Genomic DNA, 22,394 nt, shown 5'->3' on the forward strand with positions numbered 1-22,394 from the left:
AGGCGAAGGTTATTGCAAACTGTATAATGCCTGATGGAATAAATATGTAAAAGTTCTAATGGATGTGGAATGTTAATTGAGGCATTTATCATAATTGTGGAATCAGAGCTGAACATGGACAGACACGCTGTCTGAATCTGCCCTTGTGTCCCAAGGGTATCCGACTTCAGATCCTGTTCCTACTCTGTTCCTACACATCCCCCTGCCTGTACATTAGCCCTCCAGCACGGCACCGTTTTCTACAGCCTACAATATAGAAAAGAAAAAAAACTCAATAGAAGCAATAGCGCAATGAACTTCTGTCTTTTTTAAGATGACAGAAAACTACCAGCTATTAGTTCAGCAGTGTGTGCTACTGTATATAAACACACCTGCTGTTACACATCCACAGCCCACCAGATAAATTCTTCATAATCCCCTCTTTCAATCATAAAATGCATATTTTCTGTCCTCAGAGAAAAAGACAGGTTAACACCCCTCTATAATAAAGGGCAAAAGATATCTAAAGCTTGGTTGGCATCAAGTCTGAAGCAATTCATCAATCCAATCTGTGTTTCTAATAAGCAGGTTATAAATGTAAGGTGATAACATTTAGGAAATAAGCCCCTCTGTATGGTACCGTGTGGTACCAAGGAACCTCAATACCCATTTGTCACACACTCAAGGACTTGCTCTCTGGTCATCAGGCGGCCTGCTCTATTGTTTTTGGAGTCGGATTAGTGTTGGAAGTAAACTCCCTCTGGCTGGAGAGGGGAGTTGTGTGTGTCAGGAATGTTGTCAGAAGTCTTTTGGGCAGATATACTACAGACTGGGGATTGACGCACAGGATTATGGGTTCATGGAAAGGACCACAGACAGACTGAACAACTGGCTACAATATGTACCTGATGACTTATAGTTTTTTGGTGAGCTCAAATTGATAGCGCCGAAACCTGCGTTTGTCAATGATTTTACTTCCTGGACTGTACAGTCCCATTGGTGAATTGTAGCATCAACAAAGTTAACAAAGTAAGACTATTTTATTTGAAATTGTTCATCTTTTACACATTAACAGATATTATACACAAGCCTTAGTGGTCCCTTTAGCCCATGACGTGGTCATTCAGAATGCTTATTGGGTGTCAGCTGGGATGGCTTTAGGTGGAGGGCAAGGTCACACACAAACACCCATATACACCCACACACATACGCACACACACAAAGGAACAAACACTTACACACTAACAGACACATACACATAATGCAAGAGAAACTAGGACACATACTCTAGCCATCTAATGTACTGTAGACATCAACAGAGGGGGGACTTAAAGTGCATACAGCAAAAGAGGAGATCCTTATCAGTCTTCTTTACAAACATGAGTGATAGCTACCTCCACTGAAGCAATGATCTTAGTGTGACACTATCTTTACAAATATGATATCCCTTTAGCACATTTATAGCTCAAACTGTGCCTTGCATTAGACAGAAATGACACTGCATAGTTCACTGGTTTGTCTTATACATTATTGCAGTACAATATTACTCCAAGTCCGATTCTTGGGTATGATTAGTGGGCAAGAGAATGGTACAGGAATGTGTGAGGCTAAATAGCCCCGTAATACTAGAAGGGGTGGCTGTGTGGGTACTACTAAGTACTAACTACTATAGGAAGGAATTGTGATGAGTCAATGACTCAGTGAAGACGGGAGAGTAGATTGGACAGGGTGGTCCTACAGTAATGATGAGACTGGCCTGTAGTCCAGTGGAACAGGCGATGCAGGGTTAATACTGTAGAGCAGTAGCAATCCAAACGGAATGGAGTGGGCAGTAGTCCAGATGTAATGCTTCAGGTTGTCTGTAGTCCACATGTTTTGGTGAAGATCGCAGTCTTGAGAGAAGAAACACACCAGGACGACGAACGGTTAAAAGCCTGTTATTTTCCGTTAAAATTTCCCCATGATTCTACACGTTGGATCGTTCACAACCAGCAGGTGATCACTAACACACCGCGGCCATCTGTTGCTTTTAGCCGTTAGTTGTTCCGGTGTGTTTCTTCTCTGAATGTAGGGGAAACAGCAGAGGGAAGGGGACACTGATCAATTCTGGCCCTGGGCCATTGATGGGTTCCTTGGGAAATCCATAACGGGAGGTCTTCCCAGCCCAGTAGGGTTTATCTGTCAGTATGGGTTAAACAATACCTGTGTGCCCATTATCCACATATTCTGGTGAAGGTGGCCTGTGGTCCAAATGTATAGAGGGATAAGCAGAGGGAAGAGGACCCTGGTTCATAACTACTTCCGTGGCACGTCCGTCATGGGAAGTCCATAGAGCCTATAGGGTGGGGTTGTGAGTCAGTAGGGGGCAAACAGTAACTGTGTATGGGAGGTCCTGACAGGCCCGGGGGCGGGGCGGAGCAGAGCAGCAGGGAGGGTCTGTGTCTGAAAAAAGGTGGGACCATGGGAGTTAGCGTGGGTGGAGCGGAAGCCGGGGAAGGCCGAGCCCATGGCTGCTGCTGCCAATGCTGCCAGATGAGCGGGCATTATCTGGGTTATCTGAGGCTGGCACAACTCCTTCCCCACTGTCAGCTTCACCTGGGGGGGGGGGGGGGGAGAGAGGGGAGGGGGGAGGGAGAGAGAGAGAGAGAGAGAGAGAGAGAGAGAGAGAGAGAGAGCAGTGAAGAACAAACACCATTGTAAATACAACACATATTTCTACTTAACTATTTGCACATTGTTACAACACTGTATATATACATAATATGACATTTGAAATGTCTTTATTCTTTTGGAACTTCTGAGTGTAATGTTTACTGTTAATATTTATTATTTATTTCACTTTTGTTTACTATCTACTTCACTTGCTTTGGCAATGTTAACATACGTTTCCCATGCCAATAAAGCACTTACATTGAAATATATATATATATATAGAGAGAGAGAGAGACAGAGAACAAAAAACTCAATCAGTGTCTGAGAGTATGGGTTTGAAGGTCAATGGAGCTCTTTGAAACGTCTTCTGTATCAGTGATAGGGAAATGGAGCTTCCTCTGAACACAAAGATGGAAATTGTTATGTGCTGTCAATCAACTGAATCATGTATTCTAACCTACTTGGAGGAATCTTTGCTCTTCCATATAAAAGTGTCTCCTCTGGGTTAATACAGTTGATGATGGGATTTAGAGGAGTCATTTCCCACAGATTGTCAACCCCTGGGCCTAGTTGCAAGTTATCTCTGTCTGCCACTTTATGAGACCCATGATGGAAACTTGACTTTTCCCTCAATACATTCCACCTTTAGCATGCCTGTCTCAGACCTTCATTTTTACTAGGCCTGTAAAGTCACAAACCATATCAACTTCATATCCAGGGGATATTGAATAGACGAATAATGAAATACATAGTTTTAGATTACAAAACAAGAGCATGAGATACCCTCAATCATGTCCCTCACATTTTGGTGAAATAGATTTGTGGAGTAGAGACTTTCTGATTGTTTGGGTGATTCCTCTGACTCTGTTGTGATGACCTTTATTGTGTCAGTATTGAGACTAGAAGGGACTTACTGGTTGTGTGGCCTGGCCTTTCGGGGGTTTACTGTAGGGGCTGTATTTGGGTTTGGCCGGTTTGCCTGCCGCTCTGTCTTTGTGACGTCTGCTGCTGATGTGCTGGAGGAGAGATGGAGAGGACAGTAAGGTTATATAGTAAGAAAGGTAGAGACTACCAAAAGACCAAGGAGGACAGAACACCTCTAATTGATTTGGAAGGTTGTCAGCTGTAGAGGTACAAATCAAAACAAGAAAATTGCCTAGTAAATGCAACGTCAAAATTGCATGATCAACGCGGCACCCTAAAAGCCCAAATATATATTTTAAAAAAACGTTCCAATTCAATTTTAAGACATGTTCCATTCATCCAGTTTTGAAAGCCTACCTACTAATTTGTTTCTATTCATTTTGTGTAATCACTGCCTGAAAACTATTTTCTGTAATGTTAAGGTTATATTACATAGGCTTCGTAAGAATTTCCAGTTAGACACTACTTCAACGAACACAAGAGAGACAGATACAGTTATACCACTGATAAGAACCTGACATTTAAACATAGTGAATTCAAACAATTTCCATTAACTAAATTCACAATTTTCACTCATGGAACTGTGATAATTTACAATGGCTAATGTTCATGTAAAACCCTGGTGTCTCTCACCTGTTTAAGCTGTGTCTCGGAGTTGACGTGCACATCGCAGATCTCACAGTGAAACGTTTTGTTCTGTAGGCCCGTGGCTGCCTTGGTGGGCGGAGCTAGCTTACTCTTGACCCCTGGCCGGGGGAAGGACTTGATGGAGCCAACACCACTCCTGGCCTCTAGCATGGTCTTGTGCTTCGTACCTGGATGATAAAAAAGGACAAAGTGTGTCACAATAAGGTCTATCAGGCATTTGCATCCACAGTCCCTTGCCACTATTATGTAAACAGCATTGAGAGGCACTGACATTATTTGCCAATGAATATACCCTACCAATCAATTGATGAACATGATTGGCTGTGTTCTTCACATTGACAGAAGAGTGAACTCCATTTAAGAGCTGCTATAAAGGGTTAGCGATTGAGCCCCCAGGGACAGGAGGGACTGAGCGGAGGGCAGGTCTCTCACCGCTGTTATGAGCCTCCAGTTGAGATGCTGAGTTGACGGCCATCTTGCAGAGCGAGCAGTAGAGCAGACGCCTGGCTTTCTCTTCCTCTGTCTCTGGGTCTGTCTCAGCCTCTTGCTCCACCTCCATGTCTGGTTCTAAAGGTGAGCTGGGTTTGGGCGAGGCCCTGTCGTCCCCTCCTGTGGCTGAGGTAGTCTCTGTCCCTGTGGATGAGTTGGGACTTGATGCCAGCGTAGGTGCCAGGGGGGGTAACATTGATGTCATGGGTGCCAGGGTTGATGCCAGGGATCCCAAGGTTGGAGCCAGTGTGAGCACAGGAGATAGCGGTAGTGGTGATGCACCCGGAAAGCCATCTGCAGAGGGCGATAGATAATTTATTTCAGCAGGGAAGGTCAATTAACAAGACGACCACTGCACCAAAAATAATTGTCTCATGTATAGAGATGAAAGTAATATATGGATCAATGCGATCTGATGAGAGAAACAACACAAGTTGTTATAAAGAATACAGTGAACTGGCTCCTCATTTACCAAAATGAAATTTTAGCCTTGGCAGCATCCCCTGATCGATGTCAATTCTTCTCATTTCTCTCTACTGCAATGACACAGAGTGAAGATCGCCATCCAAGGGAGCAAATCAATAGTGAATTATGTCGTGCTATTTTTGCGAACCATTATGTATGGCTCTTATTTATCCCAGTAGAGGTGTCAGAGACGCACAATACTGATGGGAGTTACAACATCACTAGACACACATTTATCACATTTGAGTCCAAAAACATGCAATTCATTCACTTTCTGCTATTAAGGTGATTTTTGAGAGGAATAATTTGTTTGGGTATGTAATTACAAACACAGAATTGTATTCATTTATTAGTGTTGATGAACGTAAAAAATAATGAATGTGATTTGTGACAATATAATATCATTGAGTATTGATAAATCTTTCAGTGCATGAATTGTAATTGCTTATTCCGTAAGTTCTCAATTAAATTATTCGAAAACTTTACATGAAGTTCCACATGACACCAAACCATTTCATTCATAATACTCTACAATATCCAAATTACAATATACACCATTAACTCTAGTTGACACTTTCCATACTTGATATTTCTGTTATATCACATGAAGCCACGACCATTAGCATTTGAGTGAATAATTAATTGGATGGCAATTTATGGTGGGCCTCATCTTGTCACTGATGAATACTGTTTATGCTAAGAGGAAAGCAATAACCCTCACCCCCCTGCAATTATTATTCACATACTCCCAGCCTTCTCTTGAGTGCCAGGTATCAATACACCCCACAGTCACACTAATCCAATCACTCAATCAAAGCCAACTCACTAGAGACCAAGAGCTGTCAACCTACCGCCTTCTATGGGCAGGTTTTCAGCACAAGATAATAATTGTATTTGTCCTTGAAAAGCGGGGTTAAATGTGTTTTTGTAGTTTGTCTGTCAACATACAGTGCCTTGCAAAAGTATTCATCCCCCTTGGCGTTTTTCCTATTTTGTTGCATTACAACCTGTAATTTAAATTGATTTTTATTTGGACATACACAAAATAGTCCAAATTGGTGAAGTGAAATGAAAAATATTACTTGTTTCAAAAAATTCTAAAAAATAAATAACGCAAAAGTGGTGCGTGCATATGTATTCACCCCTTTTTCTATGAAGCCCCTAAATAAGATCTGGTGCAACCAATTACCTTCAGAAGTCACATTTAGATAAATAAAGTCCACCTGTGTGCAATCTAAGTGCCACATGATCTCAGTATATATATACCTGTTCTGAAAGCCCCAGAGTCTGCAACACCACTAAGCAAGGGGCACCACCAAGCAAGCGGCACCATGAAGACCAAGGAGCTCTCCAAACAGGTCAGGGACAAATTGTGGAGAATTACAGATCAGGGTTGGGTTATAAAAAATATCAGAAACTTTGAACATCCCACGGAGCATCATTAAATCCATTATTTAAAAAATGGAAAGAATATGGCACCACAACAAACCTGCCAAGAGAGGGCCGCCCATCAAAACTCATGGACCAGGCAAGGAGGGCATTAATCAGAGAGGCAACAAAGAGACCAAAGATAACCCTGAAGGAGCGGCAAAGCTCCACAGCGGAGATTGGAGTATCTGTCCATAGGACCACTTTAAGCCATACACTCCATAGAGCTGTGCTTTACGGAGGAGTGGCCAGAAAACACGTTTGGTGTTCGCCAAAAGGCATGTGAGAGACTCCCCAAATATATGGAAGAAGGTACTCTGGTCAGATGAGACTAAAATTGAGCTTTTTGGCCATCAAGGAAAACGCTATGTCTGGCGCAAACCCAACACCTCTCGTCACCCCGAGAACACCATCCTCACAATGGAGCATGGTGGTGGCACCATGATGATGTGGGGATGTTTTTCATCGGCAGGGACTGGGAAACTGGTCAGAATTAAAGAATGATGGATGGCGCTAAATACAGGGAAATTCTTGAGGGAAACCTGTTTCAGTCTTCCAGAGGTTTGAGACTGGGACGGAGGTTCACCTTCCAGCAGGACAATGACCCTAAGCATACTGCTAAAGCAACACTCAAGTGGTTTAAGAGGAAACATTTAAATGTCTTGGAATGGCCTAGTCAAAGCCCAGACCTCAATCCAATTGAGAATATGTGGTGTGACTTAAGGATTGCTGTACACCAGTGGAACCAATCCAACTTGAAGAAGCTGGAGCAGTTTTGCCTTGAAGAATGGGCAAAGATCGCAGTGTCTAGATGTGCCAAGCTTATAACGACATACCACAAGAGACTTGCAGCTGTAATTGCTGCAAAAGGTGGCTCTACAAAGTATTGACTTTGGGAGGGGGGGTGAATAGTTATGCACGCTCAAGTTTTCAGTTTTTTGTCTTATTTCTTGTTTGTTTCACAATAAAAAATATTTTGCATCTTCAAAGTGGTAGGCATGTTGTGTAAATCAAATGATACCCCCCAAAAATCTATTTTATTTCCAGGTTGTAAGGCAACAAAATAGAAAAAATGCCATGGAGGTGAATACTTTCGCAAGCCACTGTATATGTGTTGTGCTAGCATGCACGTCTCTATACATGTGCTTTTGAGTATGTACTCTGTTGTACTTGTGTTTTTGTGGTGAGTATATACCACAGGAGGTTGTTGGCACCTGAATTGGGGAGAACGGGCTCGTGGTAATGACAGGAGCGGGATAGGTGGAATGGTATCAAATACATCAAACCCATGGTTTCCAGGTGTTTGATACCATTCCATTTGCTCCATTCCGGCCATTATTATGAGCCGTTCTCCCCTGGTATATACAGTATGTTATATTTACAGTATGTGTGTGGTTGTGTACTGTACACACAAGCATGGATGTGACTCTTCCTTATTATTATTATTTTTTACCCCCTTTTTCTCCTCAATTTCGATCATGTTTCTTCGCTGTAACTCCCCAACAGGCTCGGGAGGCGAAGGTCAAGTCATGCGTCCTCTGAAACATGACCCACCTAACCGCGCTTCTTAACACCTGCCCGCTTAACCCAGAAGCCAGCCGCACCAATGTGTCGGAGAAAACACAGTTCAACTGACGACCAAGGTCAGCCCGCAGGTGCCCGGCCCGCCACAAGGAGTCGCTAGAGTGCGATGAGCCAAGTAAAGCCCCCCCGGCCAAACCCTCCCCTAACCCGGACGATGCTGGGCCAATTGTGCGCCGCCCTATGTGACTCCCGATCACGGCCGGTTGTGATACAGCCCGGGATCAAACCCCGATCTGTAGTGATGCCTCTAGCACTGCGATGCAGTGCCTTAGACCGCTGCGCCACTCGGGAGGCCCTCCTTGCTTCATCCTTTAACCAGGAAATCCCATTTCAGTGACACACCTCCATTTCAATCAAGGTCAACCTGTTCAAAAGGCCATGTAGGAACATGAATGTGTCTGTTCTTGCATTGCAGTTCACTCATCCTCCATAATGCCATTAAAGAGCCATTTACCTTTCGCGAGCAGGTGATTATAGTGTACTTTGGCTGGCCTAAAAGCCCTCTACTCTGGGTAATCCATATCCCCACTCGCTGTGACCTAACTGGCTCTGGGAGGCCGTGTTAAGAACTCAATCCCCTCTCATTAATGAAGGTAATGACTGTGATCAATCTAGAGAGGCAGCAGGTGGGGACTGACAGCTATGGGCTAAGAGGGGGGGGGGGGGGGGGAGTAAGAGAGAGAAAAAAGGGGAGATAAGGGGTAATAGAGGAAATAAGGAAGGGAGTAAGGAGACAGAATGAGAAAGAGAGATTGCAGAGGGAAATAAAGCGTGGAGAGGAAGCAACAGTGAGAGAGAAAGAGGGAATGGAAAATACAGTATGTGAAAGAAAGAGGAGGGAGTACAGAGACCCCAGAAGGAAAGGGGAAAGAGAGGAGATAAAGTCAAAAGAGAGTGACACAGTTAAAAAGAGAGAGAGAGAGAGAGAGAGAAAGAGAGAGAGAAAGAGAGAGAGAGAGAGAAAGAGAAAGAGAAAGAGAAAGAGAAAGAGAAAGAGAAAGAGAAAGAGAGAGAGAGAGAGAGAGAGAGAGAGAGAGAGAGAGAGAGAGAGAGAGAGAGAGAGAGAGAGAGAGAGAGAAAGAGAGTGCATGCCACAAAGAAAGAGGGAATTCGAGTGACAGGTATCATGACCCTCTTGAAGAGCTCCCTGTCCTTTTCGTCACCTGTTTTTATACCTCTATAGCTCTCGGCTCTCCCGGGAGATTTCCTTTGGCGATAGAGCAGAAATGCTCTTCTCAAATCTTTCCACTCTTGTTAGGCTTCCAGGCAATCACAGAGCTCCCCCGAGATCTGATTACCTTTCTCAATGATGCTGGATTAAGCTCTTTAATTAAAACCATTGGGCCCCATGATATGCCACCATGACTTAAAGGACAGAAACCCCTGCAGTTGTAAGGCATTCCTTCCTTTCTTCATTTTGATTTCCAGGCCAACTACAGAGGCAGTTTTGAATCTACTGTGATTAGGATCTTGATAAAGTAGCTTTGATACAGAAGTGTATTTATAATGGTCGCGATAATCATTTGGATAACAGAGCAAAATTATATTTGAGATATTTCACAGCAGGGGTCATAGATCTTACGTTGACTCATTCAGCCCCTCCTTTCTCATTGGAATTCATTCTCCTGACAAAATCCTTTTGGAAAGTTTCTACAGCTTCAAACCTCCTCAGAACTTCTCACAAATGAGGGCATTTACAGTAAATCGTAGTTCCACGCAAGTGAAAAGCTGGTTTAATGCACAGAGTCATCAGATTTGTGATGCATGTCTCTGTGTAAGGGCTTTTTCCAACCCAGTGCATACAGAAGAGATTTGGATATTTGAATTCCTTGTTGGTTAGGAGACGTGCATGGGGAGCTGTGATGGTTAACTGATGGCTGAACAAGCCTAAGCTAGCCCCCATGCCCCATGCCTGTTCTATTGTGTAGCTGCTGTCAGTACAGGCATGGCTCCCCTGACAATCTGCTATTTAATAGCTAATATCAGGGTACATTTCCTCAGGCACTGGACTGTAACTGAGAGATGGCGACTGCGTTATGGGCAACTCTTCTCTTTCTTAGGCACGTGCATGCGCACACATGCACACACGCATACGCACACACACACACACACACACACAGCTTGACAAGCAGTGGCTAAGTCATCGACTAATCTATACAATCTCACTGTTTGCCGGCTGTCCATTCGAAGCTACACACAAGTTCACAAGTTTAAAAAAAACACAGAACAACGTACACAGAACGTGTGTTATAATGGCACTTTGGCAGAAGTTTTGCATCAACACTGTGAGCCCACTATCAAAAGAGACTGCAGTTCCTCTCCCCCATTGCTCATATCTGCTCACTGTAGCCATTTCTCTTCCCTGACCTCTGCTTTTCATTAGAGGAGCTCACGGGCACTGATATACCGCTAAATACTTCAGCCCCAAAGATAATGTGGCGTTTACCCGCCTTGCCAATTAATTTCCCTGACATCTGAGCACATTAATATTCATTACCCAATGCCACTTGTGACAAACGGACGCTCCCACGTTTTGTAGACACGATAGCAAGGTGGAGGAGAAACCTGCTTGTTTGTTTTGGGAGGTCAGTGATGAAAATGATTTATGGCTATGTTCCTTTTCCGATACAGTGTTTAATGGTCTTTGAGGCCTCCAGGGTCTTATTGTTAAACATTATTTTGTGAACAATATTTTCCACATAGTGAGACGTGGGCTTGCTCTTGAGACACACCTATGAGTGAACTCTGTGCTGCATTTCTCTAACAAATGCATAAATATTCAAAGACTGGATGAATAAACGAAAGCTTGTTTTGTAATTCATTAGGTTGGTACGAAACTGAAGAGTGATATCAGCTCTCGCTAGAGGGGGTTTCTATTAAGCAAACATGAGGAGGACCAAAACATACATTGACGAAATACCCCATTTGTGGAGCAAACGTTATATTAAAAAGTTACCTGGTATACTCTACCTTCACAACTGAATAGAATGTGGGGACAAAACATTGTACCATTGGAATAAATATTTTATGACTTTTTAAATATGTTGATACCCTCTCCGTAAGTTGTGAATGATCCTATTCTGCAGGTGTGAGCATGCAAGACCAGAGTGTTCACAATGCAGTGACTTACAGAGTGTGAAAAGGAATCGCAGGACCTGAGCTCAATTATGGATGCTGGTGTGTGCTCCAGAAATGTGCTCCTGGTTTAAAATCGCTTACACATGGAACATTGGATTGAAGGCCCTGGACTGAGGCACTCAAACCTAATCCTGGAGAGCCATGGTCCAAGGTTTCATTGGTGCCATTTTATGAGGCAATTAAAGATGGATACAGGAATAATTTAGTAGTGGACAGAGGTTACCCAGAGAGCACTCTGCTTCTCCAGGTCCTATGGGTTCAGCTGTAAGACTAATGGAATTGACAGAAGGTCATCCTCCGAGCCTCCACCGACTGAATTTTAGAAAGATAAGACGGTCAAGCTTATCTGGTCCTGGTGCCTGTCTCCTGTAGTAAATGTACATCGTCAAGACGTCAACTGTATCTACTTCCTCCTACTCCCAAATTTCTCTAGTGTGACACCATGATCAGATATACAACATTTACAGTAATGTTATCCAGGTAAAAACAAACGGATGAGGAGAAAGAGAACTATCAGCACACTGTTTCTGTACTCCCACAATTTTATTTTGCAACCTTTACACCAAAGGGACCTGATCAGGTATTTCGGGAGACTCGGCACCTTTTGAAATTTGTTGGATGGATGTGACAAAGAAAAGAGTGACAGACAGAGAGAGTGGATGGGGATTGGAAAAAACAGTGGATACGGAAGGAAAGTAAAGGAAAATGACCAACCTTTCCTGTCAGTGCCGTAGGACATTGCTGGAGGGTTGATGCTCTTAGGGGTTTCCTGGTTGGTGGTTTCCTTGGTGACCACTGAACCATTGAGCTTACATTTGGGAGCATCCAGAGATTTCAGCTTCTTGGCGTGTTTTGTTCCTTTGTAGTGGGCCAAGGCTTGGCTCTGTGAGAAGAACAAATAGCAGGCTCAATTTAAACCAGGCCAAACTATGACCAAAAACTAACTCAAATCAGTGACTCATGAAATATCCAAAACACAGTGAGCAGGCATCACAAAGCATTGCCTTTTATAGTACTGAGTAGACACACAAACTTTAAAGGGTTCAACATCAAAATAACATCCATGACATTAACAAGGACCAATTTACACTGTTATCCATGCTCCTTTGCCTGTTATGTGATTTTTTTATTTGTCTCACATCTCAGTATAGTATCAGGGGCCATGTGATGGGTGAATTTGTGATAGTCTGATGTTTCATTTATGTAGCTGTTTGAGTTTAGAGTCCAGACACGATTCGTCCAAGATTCACCTTCACAACGGATTTACCCGGACGCATGGACTGGGCCACATGCAAAGACTTTCAGTCATCCTTGTTTACCTCCACATACTTCCTGGCTGACTTTGCCTGTGGCAGGAGGGAAGGTATTAGGAGAAATGCAATTGCTTCTTGTGCCAGCCGCATCCCCGGCAGGGCATTGTTAGTATCTTTGTGTGCTATCGGGGAAGTTTCAATCAAAACCATTGAGACAAAGAATTGTTACTTGCTGTTTGCAATTTTTTGGAGAAAATGAACTTTCTCCATGCCAATTAGAGCAAATCAACAAAATGGAAATGTTCAGATAAAACCCATTTTCTCTACACTCAACCTAAATTGATTTAGTCTGTGGAGGACATAGACAATTATTGGCATTGGAAAACCAAAAAAAAAGCAAACAGATATTAATGTGAATATTCTATAATCCGCATAAATACATTTTCCCACCAAAGATCTGTGCGTGATGACATATTGCATATACATTTTAAAAAAAATACTTTTGCTGTTAAATTCCCATGTACTGAATAAAAAATACAAGTTAAATGGATTTCCATCGCATTTTCAACTCTACTGATGGTTTTCTCTGGTCTTGGCATGTGCGCTCTAACCAACAGCTCGCAGATACAGTGTGGGTAGGTTACCTACATGATGAGAGCAATTTTTTCAAATGGCAGCCAAGTATCGATCATCATGTCATCAGAATAAGACCCTAGATATTTATTGGAAAGGAGCATCAACCTCATCAACTTGCACTTTCACCACCATGTGAAGTTCATCATAACTTATTTCATCTATAGTCTAATATACTGCATGCTTTCCCGAATCGTAGTAGAAGGACCACACAATATCATCGCGTGACTCCAAGTTTACTTTGATATGTTGGTTATTCTATCAATATTTGCGCATAAAGGTGTTTCTACTGCCATTTCTTGCATCATTACATTTACAGACACAAAAAGATCCCACCTTGTCTAGCGTATTTTGTTTTGTCGACATTTAGAAAGTTTACCGCCAAATTTGCTGTTCCCATCAGGCCTGTCGTGACATTTTTAATCCGACATGTACTTTACACTCATAAAAAGGTTGGATGGAGACCTGGTTAATGTCTACATTATCTTTCCTCCAATATATTTATTCCTTATAGCATGCTCCAGGTATCCAAGCAATCAGTAGATTTTTGCCAGAAGACACAAGTGATATATATGAATGAGTGATTAGTGTAATCAAGACCATAATTCATCTTTCATTAAAGCATTGATGTGGAAGAATTGCCTTAACGATACTTGAGATTTGACACAGACTTGATTAAGATGGGGAAGGAGGACATTCGTTTTTTGGATGGTCTATAAGTGAGAAAGACATCTTATCAAATAATAAATAATATCCACTGTCTTCAGCCCAGCCAAGCAATTTATAAACTTGATCTCCACTATAAAAAGCAGTAACCCGATGTGTCCAAAGACTAAATACAGTACAATATATATTTTTTAAACACTCTGGGCAATATATTTTGGGGGATCAGATTTGTCCATTAAGCTCAGAGAACAAGTGTACTAAAGGAAATTATACATTTCAGTTATGGACATGAATGGGTTAATATTTAAAGTTCTTGAAATCACAAACTGAAAGACTTTCACTCTAATACTAAAAACGCAGTAACTCAATATATATTTAATACAAATGTGTTGTCTCGCCCAATCTAGTCAGTTTTGTATGTGTAAAGATGGCCTTAGACTATGCAGAAAAACCCCTTCCCAGTCTGACAGAGTGGGGGCCCTAAGCGAGATTGGTTTGGCGGCCCTCCCACCTAGCGGCAACAATTTTTAAGGGCCCTACACACCCTATGCAAACAGAGCGACGGAGCGTCGTATATGATCCGTTCCAAAATTTGAGTCGCACATGTTGGGCGGCCTTTAGTTGCCCTTGACGGCAGAGAGAAACATTTTAGTTAATTTCCTGCAATTCTACACATTTTGCCATGGGGCGTAGAGAAAATGTTGCAGTTTTAAAGCAAGTTTTCTGCAATTCTACACATTTTGCTATGGGGCGGAGAGAACATTTAGCAATTTTATTTAAAAAATTATGTAATTCTACTCATTTTGACATGGGGCAGAGATTTTTTTTTTTGCAGTTTACAGCTAATTTCCTGCAATTCTACCCACATTTGCCATGGGGTGAAGAGACATTTTTGCACTTTAAAAGCTAATTTCCTACTAACGGAGTAAATAAATATATATTTTTAAATCGCTATATATTTATTTATTGTATTTTTGGTCAGAAGCCCCGGGGGGCCCTAAGTGACCGCCTACGTCTGTTATGCCTGATGCTGGCCCTGCTGACAGATCACGACTATGGATAAGGCCATTTCAAAGATCATCAAAGGTGCAAAGCAGAACGCGGTTCCTAGCATAGCTGTTGAGATCTCGTCCAACTGATTCATCCTGTAAGTCATGCAAGGTGTTGAGTATGAAATGCGTCCATCCACTACAGTGCAGTTTTTGGTGGTGTCTTTGCAGTCTGAAGAAGTGGCACTGATGAGCTGTTGCCCCAGTCCTGAGACCCATTGAACAACCCACAGAAATGCTCTTGCTCTTCCAGCTTTTGGAGAGTGCCCTGAGTTTTGAAATCCTGCTTGATCACTGGCACCATCTTCTCCACACTCTCCATTACCCACTCCTGAGCCTTCTCTGATCTTCCAACAGCTCCCAGGACTCCCACAGCCGACAAAAGGATGAAGATTATGAACAGGCCGCCGAAGAACAGTATTAGCATGCACCGGTTCTTCTGAACAGCTCCAACACAACCCAAGAAACCAAACGCCATGATGATGATTCCAACGACTAAGAGCAGGTTTAGAGCTGGGACTGCCTCATCTGTGAGTCTGTGGTCCTCTGTAGCTCAATTGGTAGAGCATGGCGCTTGTAACGCCAGGGTAGTGGGTTCGATCCCCGGGACCACCCATACGTAAAAATGTATGCACACATAATGTATGCTCTGGATAAAAGCGTCTGCTAAATGGCATATTATTATTATTATCTGCAATACTGCTTCCATCCCTGTTCACTTTGGTAGATGGAGACACCAATAAGGATGCATCAATCGATCCAGGACAGAAAGTTGAAGAAGAAAAGCAGATACTTCAGGCCCTTTTATAGACTGCCATTTTCTGTCAACAGCCAAGCAAGAGGTGGAGAGAGTGAGTGTGAAGTTGTAGATCTCCACAGCGTGAGACTGGTTTGGTGGTAGTGGGTGAGTTTGTGGCTTGTGTTTCACTGGCCACCAATCAGAATGTCAGTAGTTATCTCCTCAGGTTGAAATGTGAGGAGACATCCTCCTCTAAAGAATGACTCGAGGGAAAAATATTTGTACTGTTTGAGCAATACATTTGAGAGCTGTGTCAGCTTATTGAGGCACTTTTGACTTAGCGCAGAGGAAAACTGGATGGGAATATCCCAATTATATGGTACAATGGATTAATTAAATCATATTGTATGTATTTTCTTTTCACCACTCAAAAGTCCAGGTATTCTGTCCTTCACCAAAGTAAGTTAAGCTACACGTACCATCCACCACCCAAACAACCTCCAAGTCCACTAAGTTTCTCCATCCAATTTAAACTCCTATATAGTCAATTTGCAAAGATGATAAAGTATTTTTGATGTCCAAGTGACATCAAACTGAAATATCTTCTCCCTATCTTGGCACCACAGAGATTGAATAGGTAAACACCATCTTTATCTGTTTGCTCAGGAGTTGTGATTGATGGCTGGGATGGATGATGATTATCCTGAGCTAGACCTCAATGCTGAAGAAATAATAACCACCGCTTTGAGTAATCACTAGCACATTGGGGCACTGAATAGATAGCTAGCTTCCTTAGTGGAGGAAGTATGACAATGCCATTTTGTAATGCTACTGAATTAACTACTCCTGGCTCAAAAATGTGTTTTAAATTGTAGGAAAATGTGCATTGATGGTAAGAATAAGGTAATTGTACAGTCAGATTCCATGCATTTTAGTAATGAGGGTTATATCAGAACTACTTTGTTTATTATTAAACAACTGTGGTAATGTATTGCAAGATAACAGTTGTTTACTCCAACTTTAAAGCCTTTACAAGAAAGTTGCCCTAGATTATAAAGACGGCATGTTGTGCTAGATATATTATTCAGTACACATCCTCATATGAGACAAGTGACATCATGTGCTATTTCACAACTGACATCTTACATAAGGATGCAATGTGTCCCCTTTTATAACAAATTACATATAGTTTTTGAAGATTCATGAGCCCATTATGTCTTATGTTTCAAGCAAGACTTTGTTTGAAGTATGACCTCATCAACATCTTCTGGGATCCTGTAAATATAGGTCGAACATGTAGGAGTGTACCATTGTACTTTGTTATTCAGGTCAATACGACTCAACACAACACAATACAACACAGGTTCATCGAGGGAATTTGGACCCGTGTGATTCCCAGAAGCTCACTCACCTGTGAGTTGAATCTCAGTTGGCACACGCTGCACGAGACGTGTCTTCTCTTCGTCAAGGGAGGAACTCCAAACGTGTGATGCATAACAGCTTTCTGAACTGGGTCCATCTGCGGGGAGAGAGGAGAGAGTAGAATCTAAGTAAGATACAGTGTTAGAGCAGACCTCGAAATCAACCACCTTCCATCCCTTGTGGGGTGGAAAGAGACAATTATTTGCTTTAGAGCAGGGTTCCCTAACTCGCTGCAGGTGATTTTTATTTGGCCCTCCCAAGTCTTCTGAGCAAAACAAAAAGTACATTTTTATTATTTATTTTTTGCTGGACACAAAAGACTGTAAATACACCAGCAAATCAGCTCCAAGTGAGTTTAATTTTGGAAATATGTTCCAAAGTATTCCCATGCATAGTAGAGAGATATATGTAATCGAATACAAAGCAAGGTTTGAAATGATTATGTTTTAGTCAAATATTTTATCTGTTTGGGCTTCTTGCGGTCAAATTGTAGTCTACAAATTATTTGTAATTATGTTCTGGCCCCATGACCATCCGCTCAAGAAAAGATTGGCCTGCGGGTCAATCTAGTTGATGAGCCCTGCTTTAGAGCCTCTTCAGGTGTTAGACGTTTAATATTAGCTACAGCAGTTGTCTTCCAACTCAGACACAGACATATTGCACATTAATCTTAGTCAGTAGACAATAACATTTAATTGTTCACTCTCTCTTTGGTCATTCATTGTTCTAATCAAGTTCAATAACCACCAGCCAACAGTGCAAGCTCAATTCAAGACAAAAGTGTATAAGATCAAATTCTATAAGTTTAGGGCAGGAAGAAGGTGTAAAAGATACTTCTGTTGAAGCATTTACTTCCTTTATCATGTGTTGCTGCACCTTCTCTCTCTCTGTTTGATATTGTATGCACCTCCATCTGTCTAATGACAGCATTTAAAGAAGCAAACAAACAGCCATCTAATACAGGGAAAAGTTCCATTGTTAGAGCTGGATTAGGAGAGCTACCTGTTGTTGGCTTTCTATACTAAATACAGAAAACACTTCATACATGTTAACATTTTTATATGCATTAGATTAGTAAACTCCAATTAATTGGGATGAAACCTCCATTCACTCTCAAATGTTGACAGTAAACAGGCGGGGTAGCAATGGCTTTGAATATAACCGCGTAACAAAAAGAGGTCAGATATCTATAGACGGGTTAGCTGACAATGTCACAAAAACGATGAACGCACGTACAGTGGGGAAAAAAAGTATTTAGTCAGCCACCAATTGTGCAAGTTCTCCCACTTAAAAAGATGAGAGAGGCCTGTAATTTTCATCATAGGTACACGTCAACTATGACAGACAAATTGAGAAAATATAATCCAGAAAATCACATTGTAGGATTTTTAATGAATTTATTTGCAAATTATGGTGGAAAATAAGTATTTGGTCACCTACAAACAAGCAAGATTTCTGGCTCTCACAGACCTGTAACTTATTCTTTAAGAGGCTCCTCTGTCCTCCACTCGTTACCTGTATTAATGGCACCTGTTTGAACTTGTTATCAGTATAAAAGACACCTGTCCACAACCTCAAACAGTCACACTCCAAACTCCACTATGGCCAAGACCAAAGAGCTGTCAAAGGACACCAGAAACAAAATTGTAGACCTGCACCAGGCTGGGAAGACTGAATCTGCAATAGGTATGCAGCTTGGTTTGAAGAAATCAACTGTGGGAGCAATTATTAGGAACTGGAAGACATACAAGACCACTGATAATCTCCCTCGATCTGGGGCTCCACGCAAGATCTCACCCCGTGGGGTCAAAATGATCACAAGAACGGTGAGCAAAAATCCCAGAACCACACGGGGGGACCTAGTGAATGACCTGCAGAGAGCTGGGACCAAAGTAACAAAGCCTACCATCAGTAACACACTACGCCGCCAGGGACTCAAATCCTGCAGTGCCAGACGTGTCCCCCTGCTTAAGCCAGTATATGTCCAGGCCCGTCTGAAGTTTGCTAGAGTGCATTTGGATGATCCAGAAGAGGATTGGGAGAATGTCATATGGTCAGATGAAACCAAAATAGAACCTTTTGGTAAAAACTCAACTCGTCGTGTTTGGAGGACAAAGAATGCTGAGTTGCATCCAAAGAACACCATACCTACTGTGAAGCATGGGGGTGGAAACCTCATGCTTTGGGGCTGTTTTTCTGCAAATGGACCAGGACGACTGATCCGTGTAAAGGAAAGAATGAATGGGGCCATGTATCGTGAGATTTTGAGTGAAAACCTCCTTCCATCAGCAAGGGCATTGAAGATGAAACGTGGCTGGGTCTTTCAGCATGACAATGATCCCAAACACACCGCCTGGGCAACAAAGGAGTGGCTTCGTAAGAAGCATTTCAAGGTCCTGGAGTGGCCTAGCCAGTCTCCAGATCTTAACCCCATAGAAAATCTTTGGAGGGAGTTGAAAGTCCGTGTTGCCCAGCGACAGCCCCAAAACATCACTGCTCTAGAGGAGATCTGCATGGAGGAATGGGCCAAAATACCAGCAACAGTGTGTGAAAACCTTGTGAAGACTTACAGAAAACGTTTGACCTGTGTCATTGCCAACAAAGGGTATATAACAAAGTATTGAGAAACGTTTGTTATTGACCAAATACTTATTTTCCACCATCATTTGCAAATAAATTCATAAAAAATCCTACAATGTGATTTTCTAGAAAAAAAATTCTCATTTTGTCTGTCATAGTTGATGTGTACCTATGATGAAAATTACAGGCCTCTCTCATCTTTTTAAGTGGGAGAACTTGCACAATTGGTGGCTGACTAAATACTTTTTTCCCCCACTGTAGATGGGGCAGAAGTCTTTGTGTTGTTATGATTCTGGACCGTCAGATAGCTAGCAACAATGACAAGAAGCTGCCATGTGGGGAATAGTAGGTGGATTGTTTCAGTTCGTTGCTGAACAACGCATTTGACACAATGGTGATTCAACCTGATTGAGTTTGTCTGCAAAAAAAATGTTATGGTGTCTCCACAGCGCTTGTGTAATTATTTTGATGCAGAAAAACTCTGTTGTATCACAACCATTTTACCAAATGCGTTGTAAATCAGTTGTACAACTTGAGTCTGTACAGGGCCTTAACCAGCACAGCTGCATTCCTAGCAACACATTATTCCTCCATCAGACTCTCCCATCAGCCACCCAGTGCGCCACATACTCCACAGAGAACCTCCTGCTGGGAGCCGGCTTCAATTGAGATATCTCCCCATCCACACACACATCTGTATGCTAAGTCACACGCCAATTATCAATAGTTTTCCCTATGTTATCCTCTCCGTCCGAGCGAGTGTCTCCTTTCATTCATGTGTCCTCTGTGATTCATGCTGATGTGTTGGGGAGACGTCGGGGGACCATCTCCCCTGACGACAGGGGAATAACCAGGCCGTTTAATGGATACTATCTGACAGCCGACAGCAGCCTGTCTGACGGACAGTTCAGCGTGTCGGCGGTGAGACTGGTTCACTCAGGGCAGAAGATAATGCAACAAGACAAGACAGTGATGAGACGCGGTGGCAGTGTGTGTGTGGGTGACTTTCACTTCCTAACTGTGATAAACTGGACAAACAAAACACGGAGCACTATTTTTGTTCATTTATCAACTTGATATTTTCTATATGCCCATACAAGGCCCATATATCACTGAATAAAACATGAGGTCAAATGAATCCTTTTTTTTTCAAAATAATAGTGTTTTGTGTGCTTATACATTTAGTAAGAGACTGTGACCAGCAGCTGAAATGCTGCGTAATAACATATGCTTTATGTGTCCTCGTAGTTTACTGTTTAGGATTCCACCACTGCAGTGATGTGATGACATCAGAGAGAGAGAGAATGAGAATGAGAGAGAGAGAGAGAGAGAGAGAGAATGACTGGTCAACATACTGAGCCAGCCTCCACCGTGAGGTGTGAATGTTCCATTCACGGCCGCCAGGCACGCTTACCATTAACTAAAGTGGGATGAATGACCTGTCAAAAGTAATCCTCCCTCCTATGCGTTTCCCAATTACCTCCGCTGCCTAGGCCACTCAGTTAGTTATCATCAGCCATGCCGATATAGATTGTTGCCACACCAAAACATTTGCAAGTCAAATGCAGGGGACGCTCATAGCTTATAATGAGAAACAACAAGCTTCCCAGGTGTTAATAAAAACGCAGACCGATTCACATGAGAGGAAGTTGAGAGGGGAACAGAGGAAGCAATGAGGTCTGAGGGGTGAAGAGCAGAGAGTCTGCTGTAAACTGAGCGCACAGACTAGTGGATTTATCTACTAAAGATGCTGAAAGACTGAGAGATAGAGAAAGATAAATACATTTTCCCACACTGTCTTAGTACAACTGTTAAACTTTGAGTGCTTTTTCGTAATCACATACTGAGAGAAGTGAATATGTTTGGTGTAATATGGATTTGTTTGCAACAGGAGGAGAAAGAGGGGGAATGAGAGAGAAGAGAGAGAGATGAGAAGGAATTTCCCCATAGTGTACTTGAGTGGGTCACTGGATAGGAAAATTCACAGTGACCGTGAGTAGAATGAAACTCATAGAATCTTGACTCAATTTAATTTTCTAATAGGATTATAACTCAGTTACTGCAGATCAATTTGATCTTCTTCAAACTGTTAACTTTGCTCAAAAAGCCCCAGGGAACGGTCTGTTTTCTTTCTATTGTTACACTTGTTTATCTCTCCTCCTTAGGGTTGAAGCATCCCAAATTGAAAATGATTGTGTGTTTCTTCATCATGTATAGAAGAAAATAGGTCTAGTGGATCTCAGTGGAATTTGTGTCTGTGTGTGTGTGTGTGTGTGTGTGAGTGTGTGTGTGAGTGTTTGTGTGTGTGTGTGTGTCTGACTAGCTATCATTACTATGTAAAGGGGCAGTAGCACTGTTGAGCTCTTCAATTGGGCTTCTTATACAATATGCCACACAGAAGAGTGGGGTGGGAGTTCATTATGCATATTGCTGCTGTGGATATTACTGCTTTTTAAGGGGTTTTAAGGGTTTTGGGATTCTATGAAAGGATTTAAGTTTTATGCTGTTATTCCCCTTGATACAGGCACTTACTGTCAGTAATGCTAAATAAGAGTGTTAAATTATTAAAATGTAAGTAGAGAGACAGAGGGCGAGAGAGAGAACCTGAATGGACTACTTTCCAGGAATACAGAGCAAAAACAAGGACAATTCTATCTCTCCCTCTCTATTTCTCCTCTCTCCCTTCTTTCGCCCCCTCTTTCTGCTCTCTTTCTCCATTGCACCTCTCGTTCCACTTATCTATCC

At 42.3% G+C, this 22,394-nt stretch overlaps 1 protein-coding gene across 1 annotated transcript in view; it reads right to left on the reverse strand.

Annotated features, from left to right (window-relative positions):
• Nucleotides 1-1,002: 1,002 nt before the first annotated feature.
• LOC311139984 (zinc finger protein 385D-like) overlaps nt 1,003-22,394 on the reverse strand; it is a gene marked incomplete at its 5' end in the record, with an annotated part of 112,796 nt that continues 91,404 nt past the window's right edge. The window contains 6 exons of the mRNA XM_084174969.1: nt 1,003-2,574; nt 3,546-3,647; nt 4,189-4,370; nt 4,636-4,836; nt 12,022-12,190; nt 17,059-17,166. Coding sequence (XP_084031095.1) covers nt 2,335-2,574; nt 3,546-3,647; nt 4,189-4,370; nt 4,636-4,836; nt 12,022-12,190; nt 17,059-17,166 — 1,002 coding nt within the window. The 3' untranslated portion in view covers nt 1,003-2,334. The remainder of the gene's footprint in view (nt 2,575-3,545; nt 3,648-4,188; nt 4,371-4,635; nt 4,837-12,021; nt 12,191-17,058; nt 17,167-22,394) is intronic.

The sequence above is a fragment of the Coregonus lavaretus genome (genome assembly GCF_964263955.1).
Source record: "Coregonus lavaretus genome assembly, chromosome: 13".
Taxonomy (NCBI): domain Eukaryota; kingdom Metazoa; phylum Chordata; class Actinopteri; order Salmoniformes; family Salmonidae; genus Coregonus; species Coregonus lavaretus.